The 18,028-nt window shown below is 37.8% G+C and overlaps 1 protein-coding gene across 2 annotated transcripts in view; it reads right to left on the bottom strand.

The window, feature by feature from the left end:
• The window catches only part of dmbx1b (diencephalon/mesencephalon homeobox 1b), a 57,402-nt gene that overhangs the window by 18,470 nt on the left and 20,904 nt on the right, over positions 1-18,028 (bottom strand). Inside the window, exons 1-2 of one of the 2 annotated variants that reach the window (XM_048538729.2) lie at positions 11,871-11,949; positions 4,207-4,372 (exon numbers count right to left, since the gene is read on the bottom strand). In XM_048538729.2, the coding sequence (XP_048394686.1) occupies positions 4,207-4,360 (154 nt within the window). In that variant the 5' untranslated portion in view covers positions 4,361-4,372; positions 11,871-11,949. Of the gene's footprint in view, positions 1-4,206; positions 4,373-11,870; positions 11,950-18,028 lie in introns of those variants that run through there. The other variant, XM_048538728.2, reaches the window with a different exon arrangement.

Below are 18,028 nucleotides of genomic sequence, written 5' to 3' on the forward strand. Positions count from 1 at the left end.
TTGCAATTACTTCCCATGGATGCACAGAAGTTGCTCTGCAGTTGACTTGTCCTCAACTTTCCCTTCTCATCTTGTTGGGTTCTTTTATCATTTGGTACCACCTTTTAGAGTCATACAGTCTATAGAGGTCTACAGCAGAGAAAAAGGTCCTTTGGCCCATTGAGTCTTTGCCAGTCAAAATTACCCACGTAACTACTCTAATGCTATTTTCCAGCGTATAGATTTGGTGTCATTGCATTGCTATTTTTCAAAGATTTATTTGGAAATATTTATTTATTTTATTTATTTTCCGCTGTGAACTCAATACTGTTGACGTTTTAAGACCAATGGCAGAAGATGCTTTTGTGGAACTCTTGAATCGTGACAGCAATACGTTAAATAATAATGTCTCAGAATAAATTATATTTGTGTCCAAGGAAATTTTATTATACCTGGTGATTATGCTTTGTTTATAATTCAGTCATGGTATGTGGCATCACTAGCTAGGTCAGTAATTATTGAACAAGGGAGTTGCCAGCACAGTTTTGCATGTGTTATTGAAATTAAATAGATCATTCGGTAAGGCAAAGGTACTTGTCAATTCCTTTCTCTACCAGCTATTCCGTGACTCCTCCACATTCACCTGTAATGATGTGTGAAAAGGTACATTTTTTATATGTAATCTATCTCTGCATTTCCCCACCCCTCTGTGCCATATCGGACCTCAGTTAACTCCTGCTTTCTTGGTGTCATTTGAATCACATACCATCAACCGTCTTTCCTTCCTTGACCTTTACAAACTGACATTGTAAATTGTCCTCTCTCCTCAGGCATTTTGTTCTCCCTTTGAAATACATTTGCCTCGTTGTACACTTTGACATATTTATCCTCACTAACTAACAAATTAATCCCCAACTGTCTGTCACCTCTAAAGCAATTCACTTTGCTATCACCTTCTGGATGCACACAAACTGCTTCTACAACTTTCCATTTCGATTCTCCCAAGTAATTTCCACCCCTTGCAGAAATCTGAATTGACTCTAATATAATTTAGAAATTTAAAATTCTGTGACTTTGATGCATTATTGCATTTCTTCTTCATTTTTAACCTCTCTTCAGTTTTCAGCAAGATCAGCCACATCATCTTCTGCTAATGCACCTTCTTTGCTCTCTACAACATTGTTTTTACCTATCTAGCCAGTATGACTCCATAAATGGCATGTCTTATTGGTCCCATCTCTGGAGTTATACTGGGATTAATACATGATATTTCCTTTCTGCTCTAAGTGGCAGTTCTTTGGCAATATCAAACACAACATTAGCTTTCACATCTAAGCTGCTGACATCCAATTGTTCTTTAACTGACTGGCAGTCCAACATCTGAGTCATCCAGTCCTCATCTTCAGCTTTGAAACAATCACCATTGTCTTGTCATCAACTCCAATCCTTTGTCCATGTCAGTCTGCCCAGACCATTTGCAACCTCACTGCCCTCTTCAATCCAGAGCAGAGCCTATGGTCCTGTACAATTTCCAACACAAAACAACCACATTTTTTCACCTTCATTAACATAGTCTGTCCCCATTCATACCTCAGCCCATTTGCCAACAAAAATTTCCTACTTGCCTTTCTCCTCACGAACTTGAGATGTTGAAAGGAAAATTACAAGGGCTATTTAATGTGCACCTGATCTTTTACTTCCCATTTGATGGCGCTTCAGGAAATTAAAATCTGCCTTACTGTTCACTGTCATAACTCAACTCAAATAGCAATTCATAAGTTTATTGTAGATAAATAAGACAATTTAGATTATTTAGTTCAACCAACCAAAGGGATCCTAGTCCCCCTATTGCATCATTGGCTTGTGTTTTGATTGATTAACTTCATGGAATACTGATCTTACTTTTTTCTTTATGAATGTATACAATTGAATAGGTAAGAGCAGATGGGTCCAGCAAATCTGTTTCAACAGTCATGGCCCATCTAAAAATCATGATGCCAAATGTGCCAACAGCCATGAAACTTCCTAGGAGGTGCAAATGAAACAGGTCAAAATTCCTACGCCAATACAGAGCAAACAAAATCTGAGAAATTCCTCGGACTCCTGAAGTCAATCTTAAAAGGTACCAGGAAACCAGAATGACTATGAGGCCAGATTCCACTTACGGTCTTTATGCAGTGAGGTCAACCACAGCCAGGAACATTCACAGTCCCTTTTAGAATACTGCAGCAAGTTCAGACTACATTAATTTACAATTTGTTCCAAACTGTGATGACACTTGGCAAGTGAAAAGCCTCCTATCGTCGTTCCTGGTTCTATGATATGCATTTAACTTGATTTTCCCTACACTTTCTAATTCAAATAATCAAGCTACATGGCGTCTGTTTGGAGTGAAATAATTCAAATTTCCTTAATTTCCATGCTTAGGTGATAGGATAAAGAGAGTTTTTTTTCCCTCAAAGGTTAGTGGATCTATGGACTTCTTAATGACTGTTGAAGTTGGGTTATTAAGTATACTCAAAGCTGGGACGGACAGATTTTTGATCAGTAAAGGAATCATAGATTATTATTATAAGGCAGGAAGATGGAGTTGAGGATTATCAGATCAGACATTGAATGGCAGAGTGGACTCATTGAACTGAATGGCCTAAAGTGCTCCGATGCATTATAGTCTGAAAATGCAGGGTCTTTTTATTTACTCATGTTATCTAACATTCTTTATCCCAGTGACTCCTTCTTGGCCTGTTGGCTTCTTTGGTCAGTCTTAGTCTTATTATACTTCTGTGAAATGCATTTGGGACATCGTCCTACTTTAATGTTGCTGTTGTTTGAAGCAGATGTTAATCTCATGATGTTCCTCTGAGCCTGTTACAGGCCATCAATGACATTTATCATATGAGGGAACCAAAACTGGGCACCAGCATAGATATCTTTTACACAAGGACGCTGCAGGCTTTTCGTTAAATATTTAAGCACTCTAACCATACATCCATACAAACTGTTTGGTTCCTGGCACTGTTATGAGTCTTTAGAAATTCATGGACTACAACATACAGACATTTTTCTGCCCTTGACAGACTTCAAATCAGAATTCTATCAGGCACACATATGATGCTGTGAATCTTATCCTTCTGAGGAACAATACTTTTATAAGTATTTAATAACATTTTCCAGACATGTGCCCGTTTCCCTATCACATCTATATCTAATTCTAATAACTTTGCCAACATTCTAAAACATTTTAAATACATGTATCATTTACAAACTTGTGGACAGTTCACCCAATGTCTGTGTTAAATTATTAATAATGATTATGAATATCAATATCAATATCCTAACACCAATCCATGTTGCTTTCCATACAGAACCACTGCCATTAAAACTTCGTGCCTTCAAGGATGCAATAAGTCCCTTATTTGACCCAGGTCCCCTTGTCAATCCCAGACTCTCTACTTCAGAGTAGCTTATTGTGTAGCACCTCATAGAAAGCTTGTTGGAAATCCAAGCGTATGGTATCAGCCAGACCTCCTCTTAATCCAATAACCTCCCAAAAGTAATCAAGTAAGTCAGAATCCCCAAGCCAGAAGCCATGTTGAAAATGTCCAAAGTTCTCTTGGCTTTTCAGGTGAGGATAAAATTCAACCTCAATGAAGGTACAAAATATGTAATTGTAAATCTGCTGTCCAACAGTCCAGTCAGTTTTGAGACCATGTTTCCTATTTAAGACTACATCTCTATGTATTTCAAGGATTTTCAACTTTAGAGTCAATTGTACATTGTGTTATAGGAGAATCATCTACTGAGGACTGGTGCAAAATCATAATTTATAAACTCAAGCCCACCCTGGAATTCCACCTTGGTTTGCCCTAACAAATGCTTCAATATTTTAAGCATTCCTTAATGGTATATGTGCAAAGTACTGTTAATTTTCTTAATTGCTGCTTTGTATTCATTGGGTCTGTTGAGCCTACACCTTTTAGAATTGTTCACATGCATTTCAACACTGCATATTCATCCGTGTTGGATTTAATCTGCCAATTTTGAAAACCTGTTAATGCCCACAGTTTGTCCAACTCAATCTGTAATTTCTGACTGCCTTCCCTGACTGTACTTCTACTTCTTGTTTGCAATCATATACAAGTTTCTGAATGTAGTAAGTGCAATAACAAAAAGAGAAAGTAAAAGCTCAGTTCTACCAGACAATGAAAACTGACATTAGTATCTTACCAGCCAGCCTCTCAGCCAGAGTCAGTGCATGGACAGATGGTCTATAGTCAGGAGCATGCTGGGCCTGTTGTGCTGCCTGCTGGTGGAGATTATACATTGCACTCAAAGAGTTCATGGCATGAAGAGAGTAACCATTGACCCCATAGTGCTGCATGGCTGTCAGTCTCTGGGAGAAATAACAAACATACAAAGACAGCAATAAATGGCTAGGATTTTAGTTCAGTTCATTAAATACCATTATGATCTATATAATGTTATTTCTTGGTTTTTATGCTATAACATTCAAGGAGAAGAAATGGTACCGCATGTGACTTCATCTTCTGTGAATAACTTTAGGGTTGATATCACACTGTAGAATATTAATAAAAATAGCAGATAAAGGAATTTCATACAAATGTATTAACACATTCTTATTAAGTTCCCTTACCTACTATTTTAATAGTTAGAAATCCATTAATATCAGTCAATACATCTTCAATTTGAATAACCTTATATCATCGTTCATTGCATTTTTGAAGAACTACCTTTTGCTGACAATTAAAATTCAAAGAGTTCAGTATTTGCTGATGACTATTAGACTGGAAATGCAATCAAAATTTGATAAGTGAGTGAACTTGTGTTTCAAATGACCCATGTCAAGTGCCATTCTTACTGTGTGACTTTAACAATGTGTGAAAATATTTTACTCAGGTCCCTTAACCAAATTTCAGATAAAAAGCTGAGAATTAAATTTCTCTGTATCACAGGAAGTAGGATTAAAACCTGGTGCAAATGAAGAAATTGCATTTCCACTTGAGTCAGTGTTTTGTTCCTTAATCGTTATGTGATAAGTAGGTCTGGTTTGTATAAAGCAACACCTGTAATGGGAATTAAAGGTCAGTTCTTTCCCTCTCATCTATAAGAAGTAAAGCAAGTGTCATTTAAATGTGGATACCACAATCTACAAAACAATTTCAGTTCAAACAGGCTATAACATTATATTTACAAAGTATGAAACAGTTGAACACAGCTTATTTTTCAGAGCGAATATGGAATTATACTTTCATACATCGTTGTTAATTGCACAATTTGTTCTTTTCAAATACATTTGTGTCCATCGAGATATGTATTGTTGGGATCAATCCTGGAACATTTCCATTTTTCTATGGCAAATACCAACATAAAATGTAGCCAGCAAAGTAATAAAGCAAACTACTCAATTTTGGCTCTAATAACATGCAATGATGCCCACTCTTTTCTCAAATAATGTTACATTTTATTTCTTACAAGGTCCACTTTGAAAACATCCTTGTGTTGAGGCTCTAAATTGATTTATATTGAATTGTGGCTAAGTATGACCAGATACGTCATGTCCACTTGAACTTGATTTGAGAATACCACAAAGTAATTTTGATTATAAAGCTTATAATTATTAGAGAGAGGAGAGTTTTAATTCATTAGTCTGCCTAATGTTATTTCAAGATCCAGAGACAATGTTCTAACTTACAGTACCAACCTGTAATTACCAAATTTGATATGAATCGATAATTCTGTGATAGCTAGTTTTTTAAAATAATTTTCATTAATGACATATAATCTACTTCATGCTAAATTTCAGACAAAGGATGCACTTATGCACTAATTCCCAAACTATTCAAACTTTTACTAGCTCCTCAATGTGATGTTTCAAATTAAGATCTTTACAGGCCAGGGAGTAACGACCTTTATGTCTTTTCAGGCCATCCTGGATAGGTTTTGCAGAGTCTTGAGGTCACCTATACAATCCCATTACAGTTTACGATAATAATAGTAAATGAGCACCAGTAACAGCCTTTTCAAATTAAAAACAAGACAACACAGAGAACTGTACATGTAAGCAGAAACAGGATTGGGTCAATGGAAGTTGAGCTAAACTGCCGGAGTTTCGAGGCTGTATATGGTCCAATGGTTGCAATTGGTATACCCTTGCTCTTTTAATTTTGGCCACAAACCTAATTTTGAAAAAAAAATCTCAGAACTACTTGTGTTTATAATCAATTCCAGCGAAGATGAAATCTGTCTCATTGATATCTATTGATAACAACTGCAACCTCTACTGACCCTGAGAGCAGAGTATGGTGTCTTCTTTCTTACAAGAGATCATCTCCTCATTACAATTCTTTTAAGTTCTACAATAGAGATGTGGTTGACTGGTTATGTCATGTTATGTAATTACATTGAAATCAAATGCTCGAATGGCAGTTCTAACTTTTTCCAAACTATTATGCAATTTGTCCTACCGGTAACATTGATTACTTGCTTTGATTAGCCACATTTTGCCTGTTACATGTTTGCAATATTTCTTGATGATAAACCATTGTTTCTTATTAGCATTCTTTTCTGTCTATTGCATTACACAGTATTTTGCCAAAGCCAGTGACACCACAAACATGCTCCTGGGAGTGTTTCTGAGTCATTAAAGAAGAGAAAAAGTCCAATGTTAGGGGATCTGCTTTTCTATTTGCATCTCTTCAAATTGGCCAGGGCCCTTTGGGCAGCTAAATATGATCACAGACATTAGAGATATTGCAAAGCACATCACCTCCCAGGCAGGTTTCCAATCCAGAAGCCTACATTTGTTTAGATTAATCAGGGCTTGCAATTTAAACATGTCAAACGTATATCCAAGTCTTGAGTTGCCCAACCATCTATAAAAGGACCATGGAAGGTTGTTCAAGAAAAGGCCATCGAACTGTTTTATTGTGGAAGCAGAAAGAACAGGGGAAGTCCTCTTTTATCTGCAACAACTGCAGACTCTGAGCTTTCCATCCTCTTGAATCTTCTTCTGATCTCAACTTGGCCAATTGAATAAATCCCAAAAGCTGGGTTGTATTGGAGTGCTTAGTTGTTACTTAAATTACGCCTCAGTTATGATGAGACAAGGATAAGCAGTGACAATTCTTGGTCCTTGCCTTTCTGGTGTGATGGTACACCATAATTTAGGCCCATAGAGTAACTAACAAGAGCAGCTTCTTTATCATTGCTATACAATAAAGAATATCATGCATGGGGGTGCCCAGCAAGACTGGGTATACAGGCACAATGATTTAAGATGGCATAGCAGGTCGAGAAGGCTGCTGAAAAGAAGCATATGGGATGTCTGTATCTATAAATAGACACAAAAATATAAATACAAGGAATTTGTGCTAAACCTTTATAGAACAATATTTTGGCTCAGCTGGAGCATTGCAGCTAATTCTGGGCTTCATGGGCAACATTAAAAAATAAAGACTTACATTTATTTAACACCTTTCATAATCTTAGAACATCACAAGCATTTTATAACAAGTGACAAAGTGTTTGAAGCTTGGAGGAAGTGTCAGCCTATTTGTGCACTGTATTATCCAACAAACAATAAAGTGATAATGACCAGATCATCATTTTGATGATAACAAAATGTGAGGCTGGATGAACACAGCAGGCCCAGCAGCATCTCAGGAGCACAAAAGCTGACGTTTCGGGCCTAGACCCTTCATCAGAGAGGGGGATGGGGAGAGGGAACTGGAATAAATAGGGGGAGAGGGGGAGGCGGACCGTAGATGGAGAGAAAAGAAGATAGGTGGAGAGGTGAGTATAGGTGGGGAGGTAGGGAGGGGATAGGTCAGTCCAGGGAAGACAGACAGGTCAAGGAGGTGGGATGAGGTTAGTAGGTAGGAGATGGAGGTGCGGCTTGGGGTGGGAGGAAGGGATGGGTGAGAGGAAGAACGGGGTAGGGAAGCAGAGACAGGCTGGACTGGTTTTGGGATGCAGTGGGTGGAGGGGAAGAGCTGGGCTGGTTGTGTGGTGCAGTGGGGGGAGGGGACGAACTGGGCTGGTTTTGGGATGCAGTGGCGGGACGGGAGATTTTGAAGCTGGTGAAGTTCACATTGGTACCATTGGGCTGCAGGGTTCCCAAGCGGAATATGAGTTGCTGTTCCTGCAACCTTCGGGTGGCATCATTGTGGCACTGCAGGAGGCCCATGATGGACATGTCGTCTAAAGAATGGGAGGGGGAGTGAAAATGGTTTGCGACTGGGAGGTGCAGTTGTTTATTGCGAACCGAGTGGACATGTTCTGCAAAGCAGTCCCCAAGCCTCCTCTTTGTTTCCCCAATCTTGATGATATTGGTTGAGGGATACGATTGACTCAGTAAGAGTTATTAATTAGTATGAGTTCCTCTAACGTTCTTTGAAATAGCATTAAAGAGTAGGCTGGGGATTGTTTTAATGCATCAACCAACAGACAGCATCTCCATCAGTGCAGCAGTCCTTCAGTACTGCAGTAGAACGTCAACCTGGTTCATTGTGCTCAGGCCTCTGGAGTAGAACTTGAACCTTTCGACTCAGCCAAGGATGCTACACTGTGTGCTACTGAGAGTGTGCAGAAGAGATTTGATAGTATGGTACCAGAAAACATGGAGATCTGAATTGTTCTGCTTAGGACAGAAAAGGATATTGGAAATTTGAGAAATATGTTTAAAATCATGAAGGAATTTGATACAAGAAAAAAAGATAAAAATGAAAGATCAGTTCCCAGAAGATGCAGATTGAAGGCAATTGACAAAAGAGCAAAAGGAAAATCATAAGCATTAAGTCGTTGCGATCTAGAATGAGTTGCCTAAAACAGTGGTGAAAACAAATTCAGTAGTGACTTTCGAACAGGAACTGAAATAAATACATGAATGATTATGGCAAAGGAGTAGAGATGTGGAGCTGATTATATAGCTCTATCAAACAGCTTGTACAGGCCTTCTTCTGTATGAATGTTTTTATAATTGATTTTGTAGAATGTTTTAATAAATGTTTCTGGTATAAATTTCCAATACAAATTTCTCCCTACATGTATAATTTATTGACAAACATAGGAACATATCTGAGTAAGACCTAGCAGTATTAATTTTGTCCAGCTATTGATTTCCACTGACTCAGTCAAGTACAAAACCATGCTAAAAGGTATTAGGGTGGACAAGTCCCCAAATGGGATCTATCCCAGGTTACTGAGGGAAGTGAGAGAGGAAATAGCTGGGGCCTTAACAGATATCTTTGCAGCATCCTTGAGCACGGGTGATGTCCTGGAGGACTGGACAATTGCTAATGTTGTCCCCTTGTTTAAGAAGGGTAGCAAGGATAATCCAGGTAATTATAGACTTGTGAGACTGACGTCAGTGGTGGGGAAGCTGCTGGAGAAGATACTGAGGGGTAGGATCTATTTTCATTTGGAAGAAAATGGGCTTATCAGTGATAGGCAACATGGTTTTGTGCAAGGAAGGTTATGTCTTACCAACTTAATAGAATTTTTTGAGGCAGTGACAAAGTTGATAGATGAGGGAAGGACTGTGGATGTCATCTACATGGACTTCAGTAAGGCGTTTGATAAGGCTCCCCATTGTAGGCTGATGGAGAAAGTGAAGTTGCATGGGGTCCAGGGTGTAATAGCTAGATGGATAGAGAACTGGCTGGGCAACAGGAGACAGAGCGTTGTAGTGGAAGGGAGTTTCTCAAAATGGAGAACTGTGACCAGTTCCATGGGCATCCGTGTTGGAACCACTGTTGTTTGTGATTATGCATAAATGATCTGGAGGAAGGTACAGATGGTCTGATTAGCAAGTTTGCAGATGACACTAAGATTGGTGGAGTAGCAGATAGTGAAGGGGGCTGTCGCAGAATGCAGCAGAATATAGATAGATTGGAGAGTTGGGCAGAGAAACAGCAGATGGAGTTCAATCCAGGCAAATGCGAGGTGATGCATTTTGGAAAATCCAACTCAAGAGTGAACTATACGGTAAATGGAAAAGCCCTGGGGAAAATTGATACACAGAGAGATCTGGGTGTTCAGGTCCATTGTGCTCTGAAGGTGGCAATGCAGATGGATAGAGTGGTCAAGAAGGCATATGGCATGCTTTCATTCATTGGATGGGGTATTGAGTACAAGAGTTGGCAGGTCATGTTACAGTTGTATGGGACTTTGGTTCGACCACATTTGGAATACTGCATACAATTCTAGTTGCCATATTACCAAAAGGATGTGGATGCTTTGGAGACGGTGCAGAGGAGGTTCACCAGGATGTGCCTGGTATGAAGGGCGCTGGCTATGAAGAGAGGTTGAGTAGATTAGGATTATTTACATTAGAAAGTCGGAGATTGAGGGGGGATCTGATTGAGGTCTACAAAATCATGACAGACATAGACAGTGTGGATATGTCTGAGTGGGGGACTCAATTTCTAGGGATCATGATTTGAAGGTGAGAGGAGGAAAGTTTAAGGGAGATATGCGTGGAAAGTTCTTTACGCAGAGGGTGGTGGGTGCCTGGAATGTGTTGCCAGCGGAGGTGGTAGAGGTGGGCACAATCGCGTCATTTAAGATGTATCTAGACAGATACAGGGGGGGATCAGACGGATACAGATCCTTGGCAAATAGGCAATAGGTTAAGATAGAGGATCTGGATCAGCGTAGGCTTGGAGAGCCGAAGGGCCTGTTCCTGTGCTGTAATTTTCTTCGTTCTTGTTTCTTTGTTGTAAAATGGCAGCCTACATTCCATATAGGAATATAACCATTATGGAACTAAAAAAGTCAAATAGAAAAAAAGGCACAAAATGACATATGACACTAACTGCTTCCTGGCAGCAGGAGAATATAAATTTCCCAAGAAGTATGTTTTTCTACCAGCCTACACATTTCCTGAAAATCATCATAGTCAGGTGTTTCATACTGCATTGCATCACCATAGTTTGAAGGCGGCTTAGGCCTCAATGCTGGATTTACAAGTTTAGTAGCAGTCTAAAGCAGAAGTATCCCATCAATGCTCAAATTCTTACAGAATCATAGAATGGATATTTGGTTTGTGAATGCATGAATCAGTCTCTAGGGAGCTCATTTCTAATTGATTTTTCCAGTGAAAGCCAGTGATGCTCCACAAATTTCTACTCATAACTTACAGCTGTAATTTCCTAAATTTGCTCTTTGACCTTGCTTTCAACCATTCCCAGTACGCTAATTTGTGAGCTGTCTATAGAAGAGGGCACATACACTTTCAACTTATAAAAAAAGTGTCCTCAGGACACAACTGATCATTTCAGTTATGGAGAAGAGTTTTGAGCCAGTTCAAGTGGAATGTTCTAACCATTTTGGTATTGTAGAGAAATCTTACTGCAAATCTTACAATGTACTTGGATTTCAGCTCAAGTGTCACTATTATGTACATTTGCTTCATATTAATGTCAAACTTAAAGTTGAAAAACAATCTGAATCCAGAGTCAAGTCTTGCCCAAATACTGAAGATAAGTGGAGTGTAATGCCCCAGCAATCTGCTTCATTTTGAAGTCAGTCTGAATATTGAAATCTTATTACTGCATCCTTGATTCAGGCCTCGAAGCTAGGTATACAAGTCTAGCACTGATATGAAGTAACATTCTACATCAATGCAAATTAGAAGGTTTGGATACTATAGTGTCAGTGACTCAGATATGCTTTGGTTTATTCTTTTGATTGAGAACATTTCTTGTGAGTTTTTTCACTTTTGGAAGCAACTTGATGTATAACATTTTTACCCTCTCAAAATTGTGGGTGAGATTTCTTCTGAGAATATTTTATGAATTATTTTTTATTGATGAGGCAAAATGAGAGAGTCCAAGGAACAATAAAATAATAGCACGACAAATCACACTTACATTCTGCGCTATAAAATGGTGAGATTCAGTTTTGGTTCTATCTGTTCCTGTAAACTGATTGTAGGATTTCAGCTGTGTTGACTAGCCAGCAAAACGCCCAGGAGCTCTCTCGTGCAGCTACTTGGGCCAATTAGAATACATGGTAGGCACTGAGCCTAGAGCAGATTTTCACCTTTGATTCCACATGTTGTCACATAAAAGAAACTTAGAAAGAGGAAGAAAGAAATTGAAAAAGTCAAACCATTATAGAAAATGACAACATTTCTGGTGCATTGCTAGGTGTCAGAGTGACAAAATACCTTCAGACTAATTTAGTTTACCCTGCCAGCATGCACAAAGTATGCAATACACAAATAGGACAACAAAATCTTTAATGGAACATAAAAATGGTTTTGTCAAACAAATATATTACAAAGTCAAACTAATACCACATACTAGTTGGGACAATAGAGCTCTCCTACTAAAATTGATTGGCTGCCTGCAACTTACAATAAATCTGGTGACGTGTTGGGAAATAAATCTCCTTGAAGAGAGTGATGCCATGCTGGACGTTAGAAAGCTTTGCTATAACTGTAGCTTCAGGCTTTAAGAATACTTGTTACAATGGCACTGATAATAATCAGTTCTTGCCCATGTTTTAAGATCCTTTTAAAAATACATAAATCAATTATAGAAAAGAACCTATACAGCATTTTTTAAATTACAAATGCATTTGTCAAGTGGAAGCTCTGTTTTTCAGGCTGTCAAATTCTGCTTACAGTGCTTAAAATAATCTTTATATTTCATTAAGCAGCCAAATAAGTTGCACTTGCCAGTGGCTGTATTGATGGGTTTCAGTTGAGGCCAGCAGGAAACATGACTCTCCTGTTGCTGTTCAGTTGCTCTAGCATAATATCCAATAGCACTCTGTGAGACAGGAGATCAGAAGGGATTTAATTGACTCACGCAGAAATAGTGCAGCATCGATCTTACGTGTAAGAAGTTGAGTTTGGAACTTTATTCTTTATATTATTGCTGCTCTCTTTAAATTGATTGTTTTTAGTTAGACACACTATAAGTTCCAATAATTTTATTTTTAACTATTCTTTATTGCAGTTTTGACATAACTAAATGAAAAGATGGAAAAGAATTGGCGTTAATCCTTAACATTTTAGCATTGATGGATTGAATAGTAAGTAGCATTATGTTACAGTCACAAGATAATAGATTACCAGTTTTAGTGCTAAATAGTATTAAATTATGGACAGTTTCTGATACGGATTCCTGACAGCTGGGAACTGCTGTGCACTCATTTTATTTAAGATTATTATAGTCATCCCATCAGTGCGAATTGGATTTAAACCCATGTATTACTGATGAAAAAGCAATTTTCTAACCGATCACAATTTAAGAACTCAGTTGAAAAGGCTCACACTAAGGCATAGGGCTGGATTTTACCAGAAATTGCTCTGCGTTTTGGTGAGTTTCACAGAGAATTTCTCTTAGTGAGTCCTAAGGTCTTTTCTCATGCAGTCTTCCCCAATGTGCTCTATTACCTATGCATCGCATCCTATGGCACCTGGCCTGTCATGTTTTCTCACTTGCCAAAGGCGGACTATTGGCCATTTCCAGGATTCCTGGGTTTCCGGGCACTCTGATACGGTTTCTGAATCCGTATCAGAAACTGTACATAATTTAATATTATTTGGCACTAAAACTGGTAATCTATTATCTTGTGACTGTAACATATGCTGGGGCAATACTATTCAATCCATCAATGCTAAAATGTTAAGGGTTAACGCCAATTCTTTTTCATCTTTTCATTTAGTTACGTCAAAACTGCAATAATGAATAGTTAAATATAAAATTATTGGAAATTATAGTGTGTCTAACTAAAAACAATCAAGTTAAAGCTCAGAGATAATGGGAACTGCAGATGCTGGAGAATCCAAGACAACAAAATGTGAGGCTGGATGAACACAGCAGGCCAAGCAGCATCTCAGGAGCACAAAAGCTTCAGAGATAATGGGAACTGCAAGTTAAAGCTCAGCTGTGCACCCAGTGAAGCACCATCAGTCAGCAGCTCTTTTGTACAGTTCCGGTCAATTGTCCCAGGCATGTTGGGCAGAGAGAAATTGGTACAGGACCTGGCCAATGGTGACCTTGAGATCGCGTTTTTGTGGCAACTGCCTATGGATCATGTCTTGAACAAAGACACATAATTGCTGGAAAAGCTCAGCAGGCCTGGCAGCATTTGTGAAGAAAAAAAATCAGAGTTACGTTGTGGGTCAAGTGACCCTTCCTCAGAACTGGTCCAACAAAATGTGGATGACTGCTGTCCAGGATAAGGGCCACAGGAGCTAGTGTTGTTCTGGAGTTGCAGGAAATTGTCACCATCTACTATCTATCCAGCAGATGGAAGAACGAGAATGTAAGATCAAGGACGCAAAAAAACTGACATTGAGGATGTTGGTACATGCCTATGCATGCAAATAGGCCTGTTATTGCTCACTAATGAGAATTTCATTTTGCTGTTCAACACTTGGTTGGAAATCAGATTTTTATCTCGCTATCTAGATGCTCCTTACTGCTCACCTCATGCAATTCTCGCAACTTTCTTACCATTGCCCACATCATTCTGGGGCTGGGAGTATTCCACCCATAAAGGTTCTTGATTTTGTAAACAGTAACAAAATAAAATGCACTTACCCTTTATAAAGCACTGGTGAGGCTGCTATTAAAGCATTTTGTCCAATTCTCCTAGTTACTTTCTGAAGGAAGTCAAAGCCTTACAGCAATTGCAGGGGGAATTATTAGAATGGTACTGGGGCGAAAGACTTCAGCCGCCAGGAGAACAGAAAAACTTGGGTCACTCTCATTGGAACACAGCAGGCTAAGTGGAGGTTTGATGAAGAATTTTAAAAGATTAAGTAAGAAAAATCTGTTTCCAATAGCAGAGGGTTGGGAATAAGAATATGTTGATTGATGTTAATGGGCAAAGAAGATGGCATGAGAGAAACAATATTATGCTATTATATGGAATACACTTCTTGAAGGGATAATGGTAGCCAATGCAATAATAACTTTCAAAAGAGAATTAGATTGAAGAATAAACATTTACATGTTGATACAAAATGATGAGGGGTGTGGGACTAATCAAATCACCTTTTCCGCTTCTTTTTTCCAGTGGCAACGAGATGTGCTTGTCCAAACAATCCTTGTAAAACAACCCATTAGTGTCATGTGTATGGGAATCTTTGGACATCTATATGTGGAATAATATAACCACATGCATATTAAAAACTAGAACTGGATCCAATATTGGTATTATCCCCATGACGTATGGCATAATCTGAACTATTTGATGAACAAAATTGAATAATTCTGGCCAATGAATTATAAGTAACTAATGTCTGCCCATCTCTGCATAAATACTTGTCTATCTAATGTGCTGTACATGGAGCATCAAAACTAAGTAGGGTCTTTAAGCTATTATCATTTGTAGTTAAATAATAAGATGTGGAGCTAATTAGGAAGCAGTGTAATACTATTGGTTGAAGAGTTTCAAGGCTAAGATACTGAAAAATGTAATTCTGAAGCATTACAACATCACCACTGGACAAGGGATAGAATCATTGCATGACAAATTTATCTCATCAGCTTTCATTATAAATGTGGGCATAGAAATAAAAATGAGTTAAAGAAAAGTCTGATAAAAATGAACTGACAGATGAATAAGGTGTTAAACAGCAAATGCATGAAGTTGGAAGATTTTTAATATATTGTCGCTAATGAACAATTTCTAAATTAATGTTTTGCCTTTATTTCCTATAACTGAAAAAGAAGTCACTTTTGCTTTTCAAAATATGATTTTTTTGACTGCTTCATCAAATAAAACATGAATTTTTGATAGCAATACCATTGACAACAAATGACCCCATGTCCTTCTCAATCCCAACTCTTTCAAATATGGTCAAATAGAACATCTTCTATTTCTTTCAATTTAATAGAAGCTCAATGGGGAAATAACTTCCAACTAATTTCTATCTTGGAGTGTTTTAGCTCGTTTCTCATGTCTAGTTACCACAAAAAGTGGTGAGTCTCTTTTTTGAATATCTGCAGACAATCTGGTGGAAGTATCCCAACAATGACAGTTCAATTTATTGCTTTTTGAGGAATTTCGGGGATCAGTCCATCTCCCATATATTTCCAAATTTCAATAGATTAAAAGATTTTCTTCTTCTAATCTTCTTACCATTCCAGTAGACAAAACCGTTCCATGATTTTTGATATTACTATAGATTGCACCATATTAGGCATGCCAACAAATGAGATGATCTTATTCACTTGGCCCTAAAAGTTATGCTTTTGCATATATTTAGCATACAGATTAATGTTCCTATTTCTGTGTCAGCAAGTTATGCTCACATTAGTTGTCAGGCTTAATTTTTCAACCCACAAAGTGATGACTGACTGAAAAGTACCTTTAATCGACTGCAAGGAATCAAGCAGGTCATATGGCCTACATTGTAAAGACAGGACACATTTAAGAAATGCCCACACTGAAAATACTTTATGTGATGAATGACGAAAGATGGTGACCACCCACAGCCACACATGCAAGGATTTTTCAATGCTTTTAAGGTCAATATATATCCTGGCATTTAAGAGTTTGTAGCATTCATCAGACAAAAATAGTATTTAAAGAAGTAAAAACTGTTTCCTTGAGATTCACTTTTGAACCCAACACACTAATTATAATTATTGTTGGTGAATTTCAGTCATATGAAGAAGTCTAGTATCCAATTTAGCCAATTTCATCGAAAATATATTCACAGGAATGCGTACCTAAGAACAAGCAACAAGTGACAATATAACTTAGGGACCGAGGTAGGTTACATATAAAATGATGGACACATGGGAATGATTGTGTCTGCAATCTAATTGATAATGTCTATATGGTTTATCATTAAAGTAACAAATAACAGCAAGGATTCTAAGGCTGTGATGTAATTATGAAGCCGAAGTGCCATTAGAAGAGAATAATGAGTGTTTAGGATTGATTACATGATAATAATCAGATGAAGATGTTTAACTTGTGTCATTTGCAGATTGAGTAATTGAAAACTGTTAGAAATATGAGAGCTTTGGGACAACTGCACACTTTCATTTATGGCAATGTTCATACTGTTGGTTATGTGAACTGTTTCATTTATTTATTTTTTATTTATTTTTCAATGGAAAGGGGTCAGGGTCATGTTAGTTGGTGTTCATGTGCCGACCTAAATTATTTATGAGGGCATCCACACAGAACAATTATTGACTGTAATGTAATCAATATGACTTGATTGGATGGGTTTAATCATGGATCTGTATGTGTCATAGACATTAGTTTAATTTAGGAACAAAACAGAAATTGCTGGTAAATCTCAGCAAGTCTGGTAGCATCTGTGAAGCGAAATCAGAGTTAACCTTTCAGGCACAGTGACCCTTCCTCAGAACTGAGTTTAATTTAAGAGTTTAGATGATATAATGAATTAGAATGGCACTCTGATAGCTTACAATTCCACTTTGTACTTTGAGACTAAATTACAGGAATATGAATTTTTGACTTCTTAAACATTGTAAAATATATATTATTTGCATACTTTCAGTTGCTGATCAGTTTTACTTTACTAAGATTTCCTAAGTACATTACTTGGACAGTTTTGATTATATTAATGGCTCATTACTAATGGAGAAAATAAGACATTGTCCCATTTTAGTGTTATATAAGAATTTTCACCTCTGGTTGACATCATTCGTTTCTAACAGCACACACATTGTTTTAATTTTGAGGTAAGTCTTTATTCAAGTTTGCTCTATTTTTATACTTTCATTACAAAGTCAACTGAAAGCATGTTCCACACCTTGAGGCATGTTGGCATTCATGCAAGAAGATTCTTCATTGTATTATCATTAATTCAATTACTTTAAAAGCACTACATTCTCTTCAGGCAGTATGCACAGTTATACAAAGGCTAAGAATGTGCAAAGGTACAGGGAGGTGGTACAATAGGAGTGATGTCCACTGGATTAGTAATCCAGAGCCCTGGCATAATGTTCTCGGTAAAAGGTTCCAATCCCACCTTGGAAAATGGTGAAAACTAAATTCATTGAAGTCTGGAATTCACAGCTAA

Source organism: Stegostoma tigrinum, chromosome 8, assembly GCF_030684315.1.
Source record: "Stegostoma tigrinum isolate sSteTig4 chromosome 8, sSteTig4.hap1, whole genome shotgun sequence".
Classification (NCBI taxonomy): Eukaryota; Metazoa; Chordata; class Chondrichthyes; order Orectolobiformes; family Stegostomatidae; genus Stegostoma; species Stegostoma tigrinum.